The sequence below is a fragment of the Anguilla anguilla genome, chromosome 2 (assembly GCF_013347855.1).
Source record: "Anguilla anguilla isolate fAngAng1 chromosome 2, fAngAng1.pri, whole genome shotgun sequence".
In the NCBI taxonomy this organism is placed as follows: domain Eukaryota; kingdom Metazoa; phylum Chordata; class Actinopteri; order Anguilliformes; family Anguillidae; genus Anguilla; species Anguilla anguilla.
In genome coordinates, this window is record NC_049202.1 from 33,624,603 (window position 1) to 33,647,403 (window position 22,801).

Genomic DNA, 22,801 nt, shown 5'->3' on the forward strand with positions numbered 1-22,801 from the left:
CGTTTGTACTTCGTTATTTGAGTGCTACCGATCTATTTTTCTTAGGTACCTGTTCACAGATCCAAAATGGTGAACGTGGCGTCAAATATGTATTGTCCAATCCCTGTCCTATAAAACTATTCTAAACCGCTCTCCAATTGGCCAATCTATTCAAACAGTTTATCCGCTTTGCGCAAGGTTGAAAAAATAGAGCCGAGGCTGAAAAGAAAGCTTCACGTCCGCGGCCAGGCACGCAATCCGCGGGCTGTGTGAATAGACTCATTCATTAACATGAGTGCGGATTTGAATTAAAAGAAGAAGAGTCCAGCTCCTCAATAATGAAATACGGTATTCCACAAGGATCAGTACTAGGACCAGTACTCTTCTCGCTATATATGCTACCACTTGGCAATATTATCCAGGCACATGGCGTAGAGTTCCACTGTTATGCAGATGATACACAGATTTATATTTCAATGAAACCTGGCGAAGCACTGCCACTTTCACGGTTAGAGGTCTGTATTGTAGATATCAAGGTTTGGATGCTTTCAAATTTTCTGCTCCTAAATTCAGATAAGACCGAAATGTTGGTTTTAGGTCCCAAAATATTACTCACCTTACTACTCCTACTCTCACCTTAAACTGTGATGGTTGTTTGGCTGAACCTAATATTGTTGTTAAAGACCTTGGTGTCACCATTGATCCTGATCTATCTTTTGACACACATACAAAAAACATATCCAGAATTTCCTTCTTTTAGCTATGCAACATAGCTAAAATTAGACATTTCCTGTCAGTCGGGGATGCTGAAAAATTGATCCATGCGTTTGTTACGTCTAGGTTAGATTACTGTACTGCCCTACTATCTGGCTGCCCTAATAACCCGTTAACGAGTCTCCAGCTAGTGCAGAATGCAGCTGCTCGTATCTTGACCAGAACTAAGAAGTATGAGCACATTACACCAGTGCTAGGGTTGCTACACTGGCTACCCATTAAGCATAGGATAGATTTCAAGGTTTTGCTCCTGACTTTTAAAGCTCTGCATGTACGTGCACCTGTGTACATAACTAATCTGCTCCTACCTTATAACCCCACAAGGTCACTCCAATCCCAAGACGCAGGCTACTTGGTAGTCCCAAGAATTTCCAAAAACCTAAAGGGTGGAAGGGCTTTCTCCTACAGAGCCCCGCTACTGTGGAACCAGCTTCCAAAATTTATAAAGGAGTCAGACTCAGTCTCAATATTTAAATCTAGATTAAAAACGCACCTCTATGCTCAGGCTTATAATCAGTTATAGTCTGGAGACAGGGTGGGAGAAGCCTGTAGTCATAGAGCTTTGTGGGTGGCAATCCTTTCCTTACTGTCACCTGTCAATCAGCTGTGACCCGACTTTACATGGGCTGGCTCTTTATAGGCGGGTATGGTTGTCCACCCCTATGACTGCATGGGCTCTCCATCCCTGTCCTATTAGCTATGCAGCCATACATTACTCCTGGCGAGGTCCCCCCAATACATACTACTGCCACTTTACCCACTGTCTTGCAAATTCCCTAATTGCCGTTTCTACCCACTTCCCCACGCTGCCGGCGGGGCTTTTGCCCCAACCTTCGAGAGTGCTTTGAGAGTCGTCTGGTCTCCCCCACCTCTGTGGTCCAGCCCCTCTTTCGTCATTGCCTCCACCCTGCCCACATCTGTCGCCACCTGCTGTTCCCCATCACTGCCACCTGGCCCCACCCATCATCTGAGCCACATCATAAACTCTATAAAACTGACTGACATGTTGGTCAACAGTCGGCACCCTGAGCTGACCAGAGGAGGATGGGTTTTCCCCTTGAGCCTGGTTCTTTCCAAGGTTTCTTCCCATCTGCTACAGGGAGTTTTTCCTTGCCACTGTTGCCTTAGGCTTGCACCTGTGGGGGTTTAGGCCAGGGTTGTCTGTAAAGCATATTGTGACAACTGCTGTAAAATACGCTATACAAATAAAATTTTATTGATTGAAGCAGTCCGGTACCGGACGCGGAGCGGATCTGCTTCAAATCCAAGGTACCCAAGAAAAATAGATTGGTAGCACTCAAATAACGAAGTACAAACGTATTTTAAATTGCATGAACAGCATTACAAAATAAATAAAATACGCAGATATTCGCTAATTATTGTGAATGTAATAATATGATTATGTGGTTGCAGAAAATCTGTCTGGTAAACAAAACAGTGCTTCTGACAGCAATTAATAAATGTACGTTACTGCAGCTGGCTAACTAACCTTAATTATGATGTTGATAGCTAGCAAATATGCTGTGCTTTTTGCAGTTTTATAAATTGATTGTGCTTCCAACGCACAATGTGAGCCAGGAGGCTAAACATAAGATTCCGTTTTGAATTATTATATCGTAATTATTATTAGCTAGCATTCTAACCTTGGCTTCGCCTCAGCCGCATCACCAAGCCCGTCGTACATTATTTTCCAATAACAGGACAGCCCGTCGTGGTTTATTCCTTACTTATTTACACCATCTCAGTCTTCAATTCAGAAAACACAGCATTTCATATTTCATGGCAGTATCTGGATAACGATAGCAAAACAAAATGCTAACTGCTGTTTGGTTTGCAGTCAGACTAGCAAGCTTGTACTGTGTAGTTCGCCTACATTTAGCTGCTGCTAAGTGCTAGATAAAGTTTTCACACATTCAGAGGGAAAGTCGACATAACTAAACATTAAATGACCATACCTCTCACAATCGATAGATGTCAGCTTTTGTCCATTTGTCCTCACTGTGACCCGGAGTCCTGAGTCCTGAGTCTGACAACCAGCATGTGGATGCAGCCGGTGGCGTGCTCAAGTACTTCCGATTTCGAGACCTGCTTTTTTTCTGACTCATGGTCAAAAGTCCACTGACCAGAGATCAGCTCTCACGGCCTCAGTCCTATCATTACTGTAGTAGGCCTAGTTGGAAATGGCAAACTGGTCCTATATCAGCAGATCAGCTGTCATCATTGATTGACCAGCGTTTGTCCCGCCTTATTGTGTTGATGAACTTGACCAACTACCTATCAGATCTGGGGTGGCCATAGGTGGCCCTAAAACCTCCTCTGACACTCTCAGAAATAAAGGTACACAAGGGTACAAATTCTGTACAAGTACAAAACTGTACCTCTAAAGGTACTAGTGACAAGCGATTGTACCTTTCTAGGTACTGCCACAGTGACAAGCAGTACCCATTGAAGGTACAGAACTGTACCTTTACCAGATAAAAGGTACCATTCAGTACCTAGAAAGGTAAAATCGCTTGTCACTAGTACCTTTAGAGGTACAGTTTTGTACTTGTCCAGAATTAGTACCGTTGTGTACCTTTATTTCTGAGAGTGTATTTTTATGTAATTAATTGCTATAATAAGCACAATGTGAACATGAGATGTTTATTCTACATGACAGGAATAACTATTTCTGACAAAATATGTCTTAAGAGGGTAAACATGAAATGCATCTAATAAAAGAAAATTTACAGCTTGTTACAATTCTGGGATTGCAACTACGATTCAGTGAAAACCAGCATGCAAACAGGTGCCCCAGCACCAAGGTTGGGAACCATTGGATTAGACCATGATAAAAAAGCTTCATATAGTGACATAAAAAGACACAAGAACAGTCTTCATCATCCAGTAGCTCAGTAACCAAACATAAATACAAATAATTGAGCCATTCAAATAATTATGAGATGCTGGCATGAAATCCAGATACGTATATGGTTATTTATCCCGCCTTTGTAATATTTTCCTACTGTAGCAAAATGAGCTATTGAGCCATTGTATGAGCTATTTATAGAAATTGTTATATGTACTTCCTGTATATAGAAAGAAAGATAGCAAAAAGAGAGACTGAGGCAGAGACAGACAGACAGAGAGAGGGAGAGGGAGCAGATATCTGCATGTTAAATGACAAAATATTAACCAAATATCTGAATTTCTGCATTCTCCTGCTAGTTCTGCCTCTCTTCTCCTTCTTCTCTCTCAATGGTTAAGGTGTTTCAATAGCCGCAATGAGTGAGGTATTTTATTCATCTATGAAGTTCAAGAAGAACTGTAGGCAGGGGACTGCAGGTGAGTTACTCTGTTTTCTGAATGTAAATTCTGGATTATTTAATGCTTATTGTTAATGTTTTATGTTCTATCAATACGTTTCAATCTTTCTCTCCTTCATTCTCCTTCTCACTCTTTTGTTTAATATAAATTATTTGGACAGTGACACAATTTTTGTTGTTTTGGCTTAGCAGTCCAGCACATTAGATTTGAGATAACACAATTCATATTGTTGGGTTTTATGTATTTGCATAAACAAAAAAGAACAATGAATACAATATTAAACAAAATGATGTGTCGTAGAGAGGTCTGAATCCCAACTGGGCTTATAAAATGACCTCACTGAGAAAGTCAAATTATACGATATACAATAACAAAAATCTTTATAAAAAACAAAACAAAAACAAACAAAAAAACAATCATGCGTATGTGAGTGAGTGTGAGTGAATTTGGGAATTAATCTCAAAGAATCCATTGAATGAATGAGTTGGGCAGCAAATTTGAAAGCTAAATGTATTTGTAGATGAATGTGCATGGTTGAAGTATGTTAATGTTTTAAATCAAAAAGATATCGAGTTTCTTAAACAGAGGGGCAGATGGTGGCGAGTAATCAGAAAAGGTGGCTAGCCGTGCAAATTTCTTTTGAGTGAAGTGAATTTATGTAGATTGGCAGCATACGTACTTGCCCAGATAATGTTGCAGTAAATGAGAAATGGGTAAATTAAGATGTAGTACATATCTGATTAACAAGTCTGCAAGTCTGATTAACTAAGCCACTCAGTTTTCTGATGATACCACTGGATTACATTACTTTATTACTGATAAACTGGATGTGATCTTTCCAGAGAAAGTTTTCATAAACTGTAAACTGCAAGCAATTTAGTGGATGAAACCTGGAGTTTGTAATCCCCACCCATTTAAATCATAGCACTTGATCTGCAATACGTTTTATTCTTACCCATTAATATAATAAAGTTTGATTTAAAAAAATATTTAAACATAACTTATTTGAGAGGTGTAGCATTAAATGGGGACAAAATGAGGACTGGCACAGAAACGTTGAATGCATTTCCATCTTATCAAGCTGGTGCACAGTACCGAGTTGCAGAGAAAACACTCGAGAGGTTTTCAAGCTAAAATCACAGGGCTTTTATATAAAAAATATATTAAATAACAAATGAGCAAATAGCATAAGCAGAAGAACGAGGACTAGAAACACAGGGCTAGGGGAACACTGGAACACAAGAAGACTGAGGCCGTATCCAAATTTGTATGACTGGTATACTCAATAGTAGACAAGTACGTTGATTTCGACATGACCAAATTGACTCGAGTCAAGAATCCAGGAACTTAAACCCTAACACTAACAGATGAAACAAACTGTGAAAATGAAACAACACATGCTCAAACCAAAAAACCACTGGTACAACAGTAGGCACTAATTTACACAAAATAAAATGAATCTAGGGCTGAGGAGCTGCCGCCCTTTGTCAAGGCCCAGCAGGAACTGTGACAGCTTCCCAGCGTTTGCACGTACATTTTGACATTTAGTAGACACTCTTATCCAATGCAGCTTGCATTTTTTTAAACATACAATCCATTTATGCAGCTGGCTAGTTTGATTAAAGCAATTTAATTTAACTTTTCCTCAAGAGTACAACGCCAGCACCGCAATCAGGACTCAAATCCTCTGCATGTGGGTTTATAGTCCAGCTCCCAGACCATTATATAACACTATAGCCCTCCAATCAGGGGCCATGCCTACACTACAGCCCTCCAATCAGGGGCCATACCTACACTACAGCCCTCCAATCAGGGTCCATGCCTACACTACAGCCCTCCAATCAGGGGCCATACCTACACTACAGCCCTCCAATCAGGGGCCATGCCTACACTCCAGCCCTCCAATCAGGGGCCATACCTACACTACAGCCCTCCAATCAGGAGCTATACCTACACTACAGCCCTCCAATCAGGAGCTATACCTACATTAAAGCCCTCCACCTATACAGCAGGCATTATCCAACCAGGAGCCAGAAATGTACCATTACCCTTTTTAAGCATTCATCACAAGTTAATTTCGTATTACACTTATGAACAGTTTGTGGGTGAAACTACAGCAATAGAAAATACCAGGTACAAGCACTGTGCACTTCAGGAAGGTCACTGCTTAGAGGCATTTGTAGTGAATCATAAAATGCCCTGAAAAATGACTTTACTGAAACCAAAATATTTTTTTTTTTTGAATTTACAAAACATTTTTGGGTTTATTGAAGACAAACCACCTTTGAAATATGATTTTAATTTCATTATTTCATTACTGATCATGTATCTGTACACAAAAGAGGAAGAGAATCTGTCCATCAACAAGTTTGAATCTCTCAGGCATTTTGAGTGCAGTGATGGGCCCCACAATCTGGATAATGTTCTGACTGTGCTTGTGTGTTCCATGGGGAAAGAGTAATCGGCCACCCCCGGATTGAGGGAGGGTTTCTGTGGACAGGTTTCCCCTGCTCATTGCTCAATAGTGACACCCCTGGTCAGTTAGGAACTTGCAATCTGTTTGTGCCAGCTTCATAGTCTTCCAGTGCAAAAAATGCATGGCATAGAAATGCTCTTGGGCTACAATGAAAATGAGGGGTAGCTGACTGCATGTGCTTGTCTGCTCCCTCCTGAATGGTCAGAGGACATTGTGTCTGCATTATTTCCCCTTCCATACACACTATCATCTGCCTTTCTTTCTGCAGATCAGCATAAACACCCCATAAATGTTGAAAGATTTTGAGTGTTTTCAACTTGAGCACTTTTTTGATCTTTCTCCCCACATATTTGTGCCTGCATGCATATAAAAATGAACCAAATTAATTGAAGTTACAAATGTACCCCCCATCCTCTCTCAGCAACTCCGGATGAAGACGTAACCTATTCTGAGGTCAAAGTCATCAACCCTACCGCCTCCAACACTGTGTGCCACTGTGGTTCAGCAGGTCTGTCGCAAACGCCTTAAAAGACGTTCTCTCAGAAAAATTGGAAAATTGGATCTAGTCCTGCACACTTGCTTTTCTTCTGAAGAGTTGATAGTTTTTTGACCTAATGTCATTACATAAATTATGATAGAAATAGAGTAGGCCGACACTCTTATATTTATTTAGGAGAGAGGGCCTCCTGTATTTTTATTTAGTGAATATTTGGTAGTTGCGTAGGTGAAAGTGTTTGCAGTAGTGGATTTTTATTTGCTGTTGTAAAACTTTAGTTTATTGCAGTATGTTTGGTTTGAAATAAAAAAGACTAGCGACAAGAACAACAATATAAAAGATCAAAGAAATGAGACATTCTGCTTAACTAGTCTGTTTTCTTGACCGCAGAGCACAGTGGGCAAAGCTCACTTCCCTACAGACGGGCTACAGTGAGTCTGGGGCTGCTGTGTGCTCTCTTATTGGCTGCCACAGTAGTCCTGTGTGTCCTCTGTGAGTAACTGTCTGTGTCTCTTTACTGTGATCCTGGTAAAATGTCATTTTAAAGTAAAAAACAGATCTGTTCTGTCATTTTTCAAATGAATATCATATAGTGGGATTAACTTCTGGGCTTTTGGGCAATCCCCTCTGCTTTCACCCAGCTATTAATGTAGGTTCTATTTTAAGAAAAATAAATGTTTTAAGTAATAAATTAGTTACTACACAAGAGCTAATATGTGATGTTGATGCCTTGATCATTGTTGGTCATTATTTTTTCCAAAATCCATTCAACATTGTAGTCTTTACTTTGAAATTTGCCTAGAAAAAGAATTATATAGAAAGAAATCTTACATAATGTATATAATTTGTCACCCATCTGTATATATATATTTTCATTCACATTGTTAAATGTATACTGCAATATTCTTATAAAGCCCAAATAAACAAAAAGATTGTTCATAATTCTCTAAAACTGTGTAAATTAGTACATTGACTTAACAACACAAATTAAAAATTCTTAAAAATCCTTTTTCCTAGTTTGCCTAAATTTATTCATTCACAGTTCACAAACTTAACAAATGATGTGGTCAACCTATGGGCTTAAGCTTCTGTTTCCACAAATTAGCACAGTAGTCTGTATCATACTGAGGTGAAATTCTGTAAAACTCCTTAATCTATACTCATTTTTCCTAAGGAATGCATTTCCCCTTGTGTATTAGATACAAGTCTGCTCAGAAGCAACTACAGCACCATGAATACAGAGAAAGTCCAGCTACAGAGTAAGTATAATGAAGTGATTAAGAAACTCCTCTTTTTGTAGCAGTGCTGTACCTCCAGTTCACAGTGAGTGGTGCTACTCTGTTGTCCATCTGCAGAAAAGCATTTACTTTTGCACTGTTACAATGAAAAGATCATTCTCAGAGTCTGCTGCTTGTTCTTTCTGTACAGGCAATGTGTCTAACCGCTGTCTACAGGGCTGGACGCAGTTCTCTTCGAAGTGTTACTACTTCTCTAATGAGACGAAGAGCTGGACAGACAGTCGCAGTGACTGCATTAAATGGGGAGCTGACCTGGTGATTATAGAGAGTAAAGCGGAAAAGGTAAGGCTCTGTAAAATAATTGTGAATGATTGGGTGGAGATAAAATTGACAACATGCATTCATAAGAATCATCTTGTGTTGGTTCTTACAACCTAACATGTTCAATATTACCATTATGGGTGGATCGCATTCATCAGTGAGGTGTGGCTCATGCTGTAGCTCAGTATCTCACAGATCCAGAAAGTGTCAGTGTGGACTGTTTGTCTTTCAGTGTCTACATCTACAGAGTAAGCAGTGAGGGTCATTCTGTGTTTGTTTTCAGTGTTTCATCAACGAACAAATAAAAAACTTTACCTGGATCGGACTACGTTACTCAGCAGCTAAGGGTAACTGGCACTGGATGAATGGAACCCCTCTGCAGAAAGGGTAAGAATTCTTACAGAAACAGAACAGGATGTAAAAATATAGACAGACACAATCATGTATAATTTTAAACAACATCTTGGCAGATCAGAAATATGAATGTTCCTCTGATGGTAGCCAGTCTAAGGTTTGCGTTACTGCAGTGAAATATGTCACTGGGTATGTTTCTGGTTATGATAGTGCATATGTGTACTTTACCCTTTTTATCTTTAATATTGTTCTGTTTGTACGATGAGGTTGATTTAATGAATACAGTTAATCCAGAATTATCTTCCAACTAGATTTATTTCCGCTGTCAGAACTCTCTCATAGATGGCAATAGACAGAGAATGAGAAGGAGTCACTGTATCTCCCTAGGAAACAGCAGAGAAGTAGAGCTTCTGTGTCTCAGTCTTTGCTTCCTTTACAGATCCTGGGGGAAAGGAAAGTCAGATGGTAAAAATGAATCTGGTTGTGCCGTGAGTGCCCCTAATGTGAATCCATGGAATGCTTCTCACTGTTTTAATGACCATAATTTCATCTGTGAGACTAATGCTCTGCTCCCCTAAACCATTTTTTATTATTGTATGTTTTTGGTTCTCTCATCTTGTGAGAGGCCATTGCCCATGCCAGCTTTGACAGTCAAACACAGGACCAATAAGCAGACCACAATGTTACCGTTTCTGTTGGGAATATATGGAATATACATACTGCTGTCTTTACTAGAAATGTATCTGTGAGACTAAGCTTTATTAAATGCATTGAAATGACTGTACATGCAGAGTAGATTTAAGCTATTACATTATTGATTCTATGGACATATTGTAAGTATAAAAATATCAAAAACCATACATTTGAAATGGTGCTAATCTTGCTGTTGTGATACCGTAAATTGAAATTGAAATCGAGAACAGCAGTCACTGCTAAAAAAGCAAATGTGTTCATTGGGCCTCATTTATCAATAAATTCCGTAAATATGCACATAAGTTTCCCCGTAAAATTATACAAACTAACAACTGCCGCCGCATTTATCAAACGTTCGGAGGCACTTAGTTTCAATCGTATCCCCGTGCGTATGTTGATAAATCCCAATCAGTCGTAAATTGGAAGCGCGTTCACGGTCGCCTCATTGTAGCGCACCTCACGCGGTGACAGGGGGTCGGCCAGTGGGGTCATCAACCACTGCTTCAGCGGGTAACCCTCATCCCCTAAGGGTGAAAGGAACGTGGAGGGTTAGATAAAACGTTGACAATGCAGGTTTGGAGTTACTAAATGTCAAACATCATGCTTACCAATGAGCCAGCCATCCTCAACAGCTCTATGCGCCAAGCGGTTCCCCACAGAGCAGTTTTGCAAAAGAAATGAATCATGTGTTCCTCCAGGCCAACGAGCAACAACATTGAGGACATGGCAAGCTGCCAGATTGGACGTTGATGCAATGATATCCCTTCCTATTCAAGTAGCAAAGGTGTCGGTGGATGGAGCTTTAATGTGCACATGGGTACAATCTGTGGCACTGATCGTATTAGGAAGGCCGGCCAGATTGGAAAAGGCCTGTTTGATACCAATTTGGCTCTGCGCACTGTAGGGAACTCGAATATACTCCGGGGCTAGTTTAACAATAGAATTAAGCACACTGGACAGTATGTGGCTCATGGAGGGTTGGGATATTGCAGACCGGTCACCAATCTCCCTCTGGAAAGTGCCAGTGGCCAAAAAGCCAAGCACTGACAGAACTTGGACATGTGTTGGAATGGCATAAGATCTTCTTGTTTGCCTCGTTAAGCCTGCCTCTAAGATGTTGCACAGCCTCAATTTAGAAGGGTTCTAGGGATTCGGAACCGACTCATGAACCACTCGGCATCCTTGGCAAAAAAGTCACACCGGTCCCTGAAAATGCGATCTCGCCGAAGTGCTCTCGCCAAATCCTCTAATAGTGCAAGGTCCGCCATTGCAAGCTTGGACTTAACAGCATTTTGGCCATTTAAATAGTATTTCTCATCAAGTATCTAAAAAATATAAAACTGCAATTATGAAATCATAACTCTTTGTAATGCTATTACTCATTTCAAACATTTTTGTTTTACTTAATTAAAATAGTATTCGCAACCAGTTTATGTCAGTTTCTTTATAATTTATCTTTCTTTATGATATTTCAATATTTCATGACAAAATACGTAGACAAAGAAGCCCATTTAATGACCAATTTCATCAATAAAAGTGAAAAATTCAAGTTAAAAGACGAACTGCGAAGTTTACACACACTCCGCGTGTGGTCTCAGGTTTTCGTAAATTTCCTTTGCACGTCCGAACAAGTTGGACTCCCAAAAACTTTGATAAATCCCAGTTTTCATGTGTAAATGTTGGTACAGAGGAATTGCGAGACATTTTGTTCGTATGTTGCTTGATAAATGAGGCCCATTGTGTGAAAGTATGAGCTAATAGAAAGAGCTCTCAGTACCTAGTTACTCACTATCTCATAAAGGCTCTCCAAACAGAGGCTGTGTCCTGAAGACATAAGCCACATGTAACCACAAGTAAACAAGTGGTATGTGACTCTAGGACTTAAAATAAATAAACATTTATCCTCAACTCTGACTTACAAGTAATATCCTTGCTTTATAATCCTTGCTGCAATTGATAGTCAAATTTAAGGACTAATGTTTATTGAATTTAGGCTTATGTGGTTCCTCTGTTACATTAATCTCAGTCTGGCTGTATCACAGAAGCAAGTCCACAAGCTAAGAGTGTGTGTAAATGCTACATTAATACTCATAAATACCAAACTGATAAAGTACTAAAAATGATATTCTATGCATTTTTGAAGACATATTAAAAATGTATTAAACTGTGTCAAGTAAAGTTTTCGTTATTTATGTTAGTTTGCTGCTGAAATATTCTGCTTCAATTTCATCTTTTTTTTTCTTTGTAATCATTTGTTTCAATAATTTCCTCATCACTTCAACATGACCAGATCTTACAGGATAATCTGAGAAGCGCTGCAATTCAGCTACAGTTTCCTAATTTTATTGGCAACCAGCACAACTTTCCTTAGAAGTGGTGACTTTCACACTTTAAGGGAAGTTAAAATAAAAGCTTTACGTAGTATATATAATGCCATCATAAACTTGACATAATGGTTTCATGCATATGCAAATGTTGTGCTTCATAAAGGGTGGCAAAACATCTTCTTATACAACATTATGCCAAATGTGACATAACCAACAATATCACCTGGCTAATGGCTAAACATTATAAAGGGTGCATAAAACCTGCTTAGGTAGGATCCTAGGCTAACTGTGATATAACTCATGATGTCGCTTGATGTCATGAAACAGTTCAAATCAACTCGAGAGTAGTGAGTCCCCTTGACTGCTGTTACAATTTTACTAAATGTACAGTAAATTACACATTTAACAAATTAAACACAGTACGTATAAGCGCACACGCAGGCACACACGCGCACACTTAACCAGCATTACTTTGCCACTCTGACACATTAACTTTGTACTCATAGTTATGTCAGGTGAACACTTATGTGTAATGTTATTAATTTGAGTTAAAATATTGTGAATATTATATGTGAAAGTATATTATTTATGCATATAGTGTTCACGTTTAGAAAATAAGAAATGCCCTTATGTTTATCATTTCTGTCATTTTCTCTTTTGTACTCATAAACTGAAAAGTAACACTGCCACCTTGTGGCTGATTGTAAAATAGGTGGAAAAAACCCACGATAGGATGAGTGTGATTAAAAAATTTGTGAAACAATGGAAGACAGATATTCAAGAAAAGTGCAAACCATGAAAAAATGCAAACACAAACCAATTGAAAGAAGGTCCTCATTATTATCAGATCACATCTTTTTCATTTTTAGAAATACTCTGTTTTCTAAGAAATGCGCAGATGTATACATGATGCTGTTTTATTTGTTGTTTATTGGTGTTCACAAAGCTGGTACTTCGGCTTCTTGTACATGCTAAGTTGCTACTCAATCCTGGCCCTGGATATGTAGCATAGCTTTCTATGCTATATCATGTGTAACATCTGGAGCAGGAGAAAGGCATTTTAATTGTGTTATCGCCGGATCAACAAGATGGAAAACAATCTCAGAAAAGATTGTTCAAATTGATGCGTGATTTCATCATGTCCCATGAGTGTACTCGAAAATATGTAAAACTGGAAAGTTTTAATTACTGCTCTCATATTGTGACTATAAACCTGTGTAAAACGAATAATCAGACCAGCTGTAATCACAATCTCTTTAGAACTGTATTTTCTTTTTTCCATCTTTTGCATTTTTTTCATTTGCATAAAGTTCATGCTCCTTTACTGAACCATTGTTGTTTTCTGTGTCTGATGCTGCAATTATTGTCAGCTCTCCGTTTCCCAATGAGAACTGGAGAACTTGAATCGCTCTCCACTGGTGTGGAGTGTCACTAAACAAACACTTTGAAGCTGCAATGAGTATAGCTATCACCTACACACATTTTGAGGTACAGTGCCGTGTTTGGCTGTTTGATTTTGGTTGAGTTCACCTTCTCCCACTGAGGAAGCAAGAGAAGGGTGAAGTAGGTGGCCAATGAGATGAGCACACAGAGTGCACCCATCACTCATGGGAGTTGTAGTATCATGTTGTTGTAGTCTGTATTAGTATCTGTTTGCTGTTAGTGTTTATTTTATGTTTCTGTAAGTTTATTATTTTTCACATCCTCCGTCCCAGTATTTTTATTCTCCCGGTCACTTGTCTCCCCAGTGCCGGCTCTGTGTCTGTGTTCCCTGAGCTGCTTTACTCCCCTGTATTTGCGTGATTTCACTATTCGGGTGGTTCTGGGTTTTCGTGGTTTCCCCCATTCTTTCCAGTCTCGTTTTACTTACTTCCTGCTTATATCTAGTTTTACTAATTTCTACTAATCCTTACTAATTTATAGATTGTAAAGTACTAACCTCATTAATATACTAACATGGTAATATTACTAATGGATTAACAAACACTAGTTTTGGGTTTTTGATAGTTTAAATCACTATACTAATACATTAACCATTCTCCCCTTTTCCATGCTGCGCTGTAGCTCCACCCCTTTTCTTTCTAGTCTGCCCTAACGCTGAGTTCTGCAATTGCCTGCACCTGTCTCTTGCTCTAACTGCACCTCTCTCTCTCTGCACGTGTTTTACCTGCTAAACCCAGGCTGTCTGTTATCATTGTTGTCTATGTGATTCCAGTCCGCGTTTTGTCAGTCCCCTGTCATTTAATTAGTTATCCTAATGTTCTTCACCTGGATGTTGTTTGTTACTCCGCCCTCACTCACGTAACCCCTCCTTGATTGTTACCTTGCCAGTGTATAAATGTCAGTCTTTTCCACCAGCTCCCTGTCAGAACGTTGATCGTATTCACTGTGCCGATGTTTTGTAAGCCTTTGTTTATCGAGATTCCTGAGACACCTTTTCCGTACGACTTCGAGTTTGCCTGCCCCTTTTGTTTGATTGCTTTCTGGTTTGACCTTCGCTTTGTTTTGACTTCTCTTTTGCCTGTTCCTTTGTACCTTCGCCTATCTGATCTGATCTCCTGATTTTTTGCCCGTTTACCACTATACCATTCATATCTTATCTGTGTTTGGGTCCTTGCACAGAACATAACACATGTAGTATCACCACAAATTGATTTAACTTTCAGATGGCTTTTGTAAACTACAATAATTTTTAAAATAGAAAATGCTACTGGAAGGTCACCTGCCAAAGCGCCTAGTACGTGAACAATTTACACACCAATGCTGAATTCTACCCACATTTGCGGGGGGGGGGGGGGTATTAATGTCAAGCCCTGACCAGCTTCCTGAATGCAATTTCCTCTTTCTGCTCAAGTACCTCAGACCACAGTGACAGAAAATATATAAAAAGAAATACTGGACGGAGCACTAGCAGCAGTTGTCAGAAATGGCAGCATTGGTCTCCAAAGATTCAGAGGGTATATACACTGACCTGGCGTGTCCTGACCAAGATGTGTACAGCACACTGGGCCAGACCTCACTCAACAGTCCAGGAGCTCAGCACAAAGGTAAGAACACCTGCACAGTGTATTAAAGAGCAGGATAATCAAGAGATCATTGTCGCTTTTAAATGAGCTTGTGGAATCTTTTTTATTACATCAGTAGAACGTAGGGAAAACAAAATAGAATCCAAAAATGATTTTAGTAAGAGTTCAATCCTCAAGTGTGAGCTGTGAGCTCGTAGCTCCCAGCTTGCACCTAGAGCCGAGCTCCCAGCTCCCAGTTTCCTGATCTGAGCTCACACCTCATAGCTCGCTATCCCAGCTCCCAGCTCTCAGATCGTACCTATCAGCTCACTCTTGCCCGAAGACCTCTTGTGTTACCGTATATTACTTTAATTTGGAGAAATATTAGAACATATCAATTATTGCAATGTGCATCATTGTAAGACGCAAAGGGAGGTTAATGCTGGAGTTGGCAATTGTTATGTTAGAATATAATTTTATTACATATAAATGTCAAGAGACCATTAGAAAGCGCTTGTTTGTGTAAAGGGGTTAAACAGGGTGTTATTCTTGGTTAGTTTGTGTGGAGCTCTGAATGACTAAGTTACATGTGGCAGTCTACCCATTTTGCATTTAGGCTTATTTGATATTTTAAAATAGAAGTAGGCCTATGGATTTTAATTGTAATTTAATTAATGGATTAAGATAAACAGCTCATATAAATGGCGACACTCATCCGGAAGCATGGACGTGGGGTGGGCATGTAAGTTGCAAAAAACTGGCTGTGGTATACCCGGGGGTTGATGATGCTACCCCCAAGAGGTAAATATTTTTCTCGACTTGTAGTGGTACTGGTTCAGAGTATGCACAGTCAAAAATGTTGAGCATTGCAATTCATATTAGTCAATTGAAGACACTAATACACACATTTTTAAAAAAGTGTTTATATCTCATTCTTTCTGGTTGTCTGTGACTGTTGACTCTAATTTTCCATTGACTCAGTTGTCATATCTATTTTAAACTGTTAAGCGAACAGTTTTATTGACGTCAAGACACCATTTTAGAATCTTGAATGTGACAAACCACCTAGCGTTTCTTAATATGAACATGAATCTGCTGGTATCTGTTAGCATAGCTTGACTTTACCACTCCCCCCCCGAAAGTGTGGCTGTTTGCCCCAATATATACATAGCCGCACTCCTCTGCCTGACGCGGCTGGCTGCTAATTACTATTCTCTTATTTATTTAAGCTTTATTTATACAGGGCAGTTTGACTGAGCCTGTACGTTCTTTCACAGCAATGCCCTGTTTCACACACACTTAGATACCCAACCACACAAATAAATTACATAAAATCAATAGTGCAATACAGATAAAAACATAAGTTCAGAAACAGTCATAGTGACCAATTGCATGAAGTTCTCTGCTTTTAATAACTGATTTAAATTCTCAAAGAGTAACCAGGTCTGTGAGCCGAACCTCCCTCTGTAAGCTATTCCAGGCAGATAGTGCAGAAAAGTTAAAAGCCTTTTTACCTAGCTCAGTACGGACAGTAGGAACCTTCGTTATCAAAGTATCTGTTATCCTAACTGGTATGCACTCTAATTCTGGGTCAAATAACAAGAAAGGTAGCTCGGAAGAATTCACAAAATTGTCTTGTAAATGAAAACATACCTGTGGCTAAGTCGATGCATGGATAGGGCGAGCCACCCAAACACTGAGTACAGTGAGCAATGATGAGTGAGGCTTCTACTTGTGATAAATCACAGGGCTCCATGATACACTGTGTCTTATCATGTGAAGACGATAGTAACACAGGTTACCATAATCACAAACTGGCAATAAGGTAGCTTTGACAAATGTACATTTAAAGAGAAACTCGATTTATTTCTAAAGTAAATACTCAACTTGCGCTTCTTAATCAGATGTTGGAAGTGATAGTTAAAAGACCGCTGATCATCAAGAAAGAAACCTAAGTATAGGCTGTTACAGGCTCTATAGATTGGCCTTATAAAGTGGTAATACTTTGGTTTAATGATGTGTAGCCTACGTACAGTACTATTCAATAAAACCATAAACTTGGCTTTTTCAGCATCCAGAACAAGTTTCAGGTGGAAAAACTGAGCTTGCACCAGATTAAAAACATGTTGCAGTTTCTAAAGAGCTTTATTCACGGTAGAATCAAAACAGTATACAGCTGTCAGCATAAAATGAAAAGCAGCATCTGGAACATTTTCACTAAGGCAGTTTATATAGACAGTGAACAAGTCACAGGAGTAGATCTTCAGACTCTTTGAGAGAACATTTGAATCTTCACCCTGCTGACCTACACATTTTGTCATAGGTCCTCTGACATTCAGATATCGCCATTCCCCCTGCCCTGTATGCCCACTCCTTCATTTCAGTAGTCAAACTGTATACACCAATATTGGTTTAATTGCAGTTTAGACCATAGTAAAATGTTTACTGAAAATAAAACTGTTTACTGTTTAGTGAACCTGTGTTTTTACATTAACTGAAATGGCACAACCAAGTACTGAACTGCAGAACTGAGATTTTTATTTACTGTGCAACTTGTACATACAAGTCCCAAGAGCAGGATCAGTGATGCGTTATCTCTGTTACCATGTAGGTACACTGTTTATTTATTACATACCACAGCAATATCAAAAGCACATCCTGTATTTTGTCTTTAAAATATTTTAAGTTTTGTGTGTCTCAGGCATTGTGAGTGCAGTGATGGGCCCCACTATCTGGATAATGCTTGTGTGTTCCATCTGGAAATGTGTGACCGGCCACCATTTCACCTGTGGATTGAGGGAGGGTTTCTGTGGACAGGTGTCCCCTGCTCTTTGCTCAATAGTGACACCCCTGGTCAGTTAGGAACCTGCGATCTCTCTGTGCCGGTTGCATAGTTTTCCAGTGCAGAAAATGCATGGCATAGAAATGCTACAATGAAAATAAGGGGTAGCTGACTGCATGCGCTTGTCTGTTGCCTCCTGAATGGACAGAGGCTCAAATCCTGCACACATTTTTTGACCTAAGTCACATAAAATTGAAATAGAAATGGAGTAGGCCCACACTCTTATATTTATTTAGGAGTGCAGGCCTCCTGTATTTTTATTTGGTGAATATTTGCTTGTCACATTGACGAATATCAGAGTTTGCAGTAGTGGATTTTTATTTGCTGTTGTAAAACTTTAGTTTATTGCAGTATGTTTGGTTTGAAATTAAAATAAAAACTAGCAACAAGAACAAATATATGAAACATCAAAGAAATGAGACATTCTGCTTAACTTGTCTGTTTTCTTGACCACAGAGCACAGTGGGCAAAGCTCATATCCCTACAGACGGGTTGCAGTGGGTCTGGGGCTGCTGTGTGCTCTCTTATTGGCTGCCACAGTAGTCTTGTGTGTCCTCTGTGAGTAACTGTCTCTTTACTATGATCCTGGTAAAATGTCATTTTAAAGTAAAAAACAGATCTGTTCTGTCATTTTACAAATGAATATCATATAGTGGGATTAACTTTTGGGCTTTTGGGCAATCCCCTCTGTTATCAACCAGCTATTGATGTAGATTCTATTTTAAGAAAAATAAATGTTTTTAAGTAATAAATTAGTTACTACATAAGAGCTAATATGTGATGTTGATGCCTTGATCATTGTTGGTCATTATTTTTCTCCAAAATCCATCCAACATTGTAGTCTTTACTTTGAAATTTTGCCTAGAAAAAAATTTATATATAAAAAAATCTTACATAATTTATATAATTTGTCACCCATCTGTATATATATATATTTTCATTCACATTGTTAAATGTATACTGCAATATTCTTATGAATCCCAAATAAACAAAAAGATTGTTCATAATTCTGTAAAACTTTGTAAATTGACTTAACAACACAAATGAAAAATTCTTTAAAAACTTTTTTCCTAGTTTGCCTAAATTTATTCATTCACAGTTCACAAACTTAACAAATGATGTGGTCAACCCATGGGCTTAAGCTTCTGTTTCCACAGATTAGCACAGTAGTCTGTATCATACTGAGGTGAAATTCAGTAAAACTCCTTAATCGATACTTATTTTTCCTACGGAATGCATTTCCCCTTGTGAATTAGATACAAGTCTATCAGAGAACTATTCAATGTTGGAGAGAGATCTGGAGGAGCTCAGAAGCAACTACAGCACCATGAATACAGAGAAAGTCCAGCTACAGAGTAAGTACAATGAAGTAATTAAGAAACTCCTCTTTTTGTAGCAGTACTGTCCCTCCAGTTCACAGTGAGTGGTGCTACTCTGTTGTCCATCTGCAGAAAAGCATTTACTTTTACACTGTTACATATGAAAAGATCATTCTCAGAGTCTGCTGCTTGTTCTTTCTGTACAGGCAGTGTGTCTAACCGCTGTCCACAGGGCTGGGCACAGTTCTCTTCAAAGTGTTACTACTTCTCTAATGAGACGAAGAGCTGGGAAGACAGTCACCGTGACTGCGAGGAACGGGGAGCTGACCTGGTGATTATAGAGAGTGACGAGGAACAGGTAAGGCTCTGTAAAATCATTGTGAATGAGTGGATGGAGATAAAACTGACAACATGCATTCATAAGAAGCCACTGTAAATGTAATTATGTTTCTCATCTTGTGTTGGTTCTTACAATCTAACGTGTTCAATATTACCACTATGAGTGAATCGCATTTATCAGTAAGGTGTGGCTCATGCTGTAGCTCAGTATCTCACAGATCCAGAAAGTGTCAGTGTGGACTGTTTGTCTCTCAGTGTCTACATCTACAGAGTGAGTAGTGAGGTCATTCTTTGTTTGTTTTGAGCGGTTCATCAACAACAAAATGCAACACTTTACCTGGATTGGACTACGTTACTCAGCAGCTGGGGGTAACTGGCTCTGGGTGGATGGAACCCCTCTGCAGGAAGGGTAAGAATTCTTACAGAAACAGCACAGGACGTAAAAATATAGACAGACACAATTATGTATAATTTTAAACAACATCTTGGCAGATCAGAAATATGAATGTTCCTCTGATGGTAGCCAGTCTAAGGTTTGTGTTACTGCAGTGAAATATGTCACTGGGTATGTTTCTGGTTATGATACTGCATTATGTGTACTTTACCCTTTTCATCTTTAATATTGTTCTGTTTGTACGATGAGGCTGATTTAATGAGTACAGTTAATCCAGAATTATCTTCCAACAAGATATATTTCCGCTGTCTGAACTCTCTCGTAGATGGCAATCAGACAGAGAATGAGAAGCAGTCACTGTATCTCCGTAGGAAACAGCAGAGAAATAGAGCTTCTGTGTCTCAGTCTTTGCATCCTTTACAGATTCTGGGGGAGTGGAGAGCCAGATGGTAAAAATGGATCTTATTGTGCCCTTGCCTTTATGATGAATGAATGGTATGCTTTTGACTGTTCTAATGACGATCATTTCATCTGTGAGACTAATGCTCTTCTCCCCTAAACCATTTTTTATCATTGTATGTTTTTGGTTCTCTCATCTTGTGAATTGAATATACATACTGCTGCCTTTACTAGAAATGTATCTGTGAGACTAAGCTTTATTAAATGCATTAAAATGACTGTACATGCAGAGTAGATTTAAGCTATTACATTATTGGTTCTATGGACATATTGTAAGTATAAAAATATCAAAAACCATACATTTTAAATAGTCCTCATCTTGCTGTTGTGATACTGTAAATTTAAATTGAAATCAAGAACAGCAGTCACTGCTAAAAAAGCAAATGTGTTAATTGGGCCTCATTTATCAATAATTTCGTAAATATGCACATAAGTTTCCCCGTAAAATTATACAAATTAACAACTGCCGCCGCATTTATCAAACGTTCAGAGGCACTTAGTTTCAATCGTATCCCCGTGCGTATGTTGATAAATCCCAATCAGTCGTAAATTGGAAGCGCGTTCACGGTCGCCTCATTGTAGCGCACCTCACGCGGTGACAGGGGGTCGGCCAGTGGGGTCATCAACCACTGCTTCAGCGGGTAACCCTTATCCCCTAAGAGTGAAAGGAACGTGGAGGGTTAGATAAAACATTGACTATGCAGGTTTGGAGTTACTAAATGTCAAACATCATGCTTACCAATGAGCCAGCCATCCTCAACAGCTCTATGCGCCAAGCGGTTCCCCACAGAGCAGTTTTGCAAAACAAATGAATCACGTGTTCCTCCAGGACAACGAGCAACAACATTGAGGACATGGCAAGCTGCCAGACATAAGCCACATGTACCCACAAGTAAACAAGTGGTATGTGACTCTATGACTTAAATTCAATAAACATTTATCCTCAACTCTGACTTACAAGTAATATCCTTGCTTTATAATCCTTGCTGCAATTGATAGTCAAATTTAAGGACTGATGTTTATTGAATTTAGGCTTATGTGGTTCCTGTGTTACATTAATCTCAATCTGGCTGTATCACAGAAGCAAGTCCACAAGCTAAGAGTGTGTGTAAATGCTACATTAATACTCATAAATACCAAACTGATAAAGTACTAAAAATGATATTCCATGCATTTTTGAAGACATATAAAAAATGTATTAAACTGTGTCAAGTAAAGTTTTTTGTTAGTTTGCTTGCTTTCTTTGTAATCATTTCCTCATCACTTCAACATGAGCAGATCTTACATGATAATCTGAGAAGTGGTGCAGTTCAGCTACAGTTTCCTAATTTTATTGGCAACCAGCACTTTCCTTAGAAGTGGTGACTTTCACACTTTAAAGGAAGTTAAAATAAAAGCTTTATGTAGTATATATAATGCTTTCATAAACTTGACATAATGGCTTCATGCATAAGCAAATGTTGTGCTTCATAAAGGGTGGCAAAACATCTTCTTATGCAACATTATGCCAAATGTGACATTACCAACAATATCACCTGGCTAATGGCTAAACATTATAAAGGGTGCATGAAACCTGCTTATGTAGGATCCTAGGCTAACTGTGATATAACTCATGATGTCACTTGATGTCATGAAACAGTCCAAATCAACCCGAGAGAAGTGAGTCCCCTTGAATGCTGTTACAATTTTACTAAATATACAGTAAATTACACATTTAACAAATTAAACACAGTACGTATACGCGCGCGCATGCACGCGCACACGCACGCACACACGCGCACACACGCGCACACTTAACCAGCATTACTTTGCCACTCAGACACATTAACTTTGTACTCATAGTTATGTCAGGTGAACACTTGTGTAATGTTATTAATTTGAGTTAAAATATTGTGAATATTATATGTGAAAGTATATTATTTATGCATCTAGTGTTCACGTTTAGAAAGGAAGAAATGCCCTTATGTTTATCATTTCTGTCATTTTTTCTTTTGTACTCATAAACTGAAAAGTAACAGCGCTACCTTGTGGCTGAGTGTAAAATAGATGGAATAAACCAACGATAGGATGAGTGTGATTAAAAAAATTGTGAAACAATGGAAGACAGATATTCAAGAAGAGTGAAAACCATGAAAAAATGCAAACACAAACCAATTGAAAGAAGGTCCTCATTATTATCAGATCACATCTTTTTTATTTTTAGAAATACTCTGTTTTCTAAGAAATATGCAGATGTTTACATGATGCTGTTTTATTTGTTGTTTATTGGTGATCACAAAGCTAGTACTTTGGCTTCTTGTACATGCTAAGCTGCTACTCAATCCTGGCCCTGGATCTGTAGCACAGCTTTCTATGCTATATCATGTATAACATCTGGAGCAGGAGAAAGGCATTTTAATTGTGTTATCGCAGGATCAACAAGATGGAAAACAATCTCAGAAAAGATTGTTGAAATTGATGCGCGATTTCATCATGTCTG

At 38.9% G+C, this 22,801-nt stretch overlaps 2 protein-coding genes and 1 long non-coding RNA gene across 3 annotated transcripts in view; 2 read left to right on the forward strand and 1 right to left on the reverse strand.

Moving 5' to 3' along the window:
• The window catches only part of LOC118221903, a 136,980-nt gene that overhangs the window by 111,986 nt on the left and 2,193 nt on the right, over nucleotides 1–22,801 (reverse strand). The gene's annotated exons all lie outside the window — the stretch shown is intronic.
• The window catches only part of LOC118221884 (C-type lectin domain family 6 member A-like), a 100,520-nt gene that overhangs the window by 61,194 nt on the left and 16,525 nt on the right, over nucleotides 1–22,801 (forward strand). The window contains exons 2-3 of the mRNA XM_035407322.1: nucleotides 18,268–18,369; nucleotides 19,068–19,153. Coding sequence (XP_035263213.1) covers nucleotides 18,268–18,369; nucleotides 19,068–19,153 — 188 coding nt within the window. The remainder of the gene's footprint in view (nucleotides 1–18,267; nucleotides 18,370–19,067; nucleotides 19,154–22,801) is intronic.
• LOC118221888 (CD209 antigen-like protein A) lies at nucleotides 3,791–20,500 on the forward strand. The gene is made up of 8 exons (XM_035407328.1): nucleotides 3,791–4,077; nucleotides 6,957–7,043; nucleotides 7,422–7,523; nucleotides 8,231–8,290; nucleotides 8,460–8,611; nucleotides 8,874–8,977; nucleotides 9,384–9,524; nucleotides 20,425–20,500. The coding sequence occupies exons 1-7, from the start codon at nucleotides 4,017–4,019 to the stop codon at nucleotides 9,520–9,522; spliced, it is 705 nt and encodes a 234-aa protein (XP_035263219.1). The 5' UTR covers nucleotides 3,791–4,016; the 3' UTR covers nucleotides 9,523–9,524; nucleotides 20,425–20,500.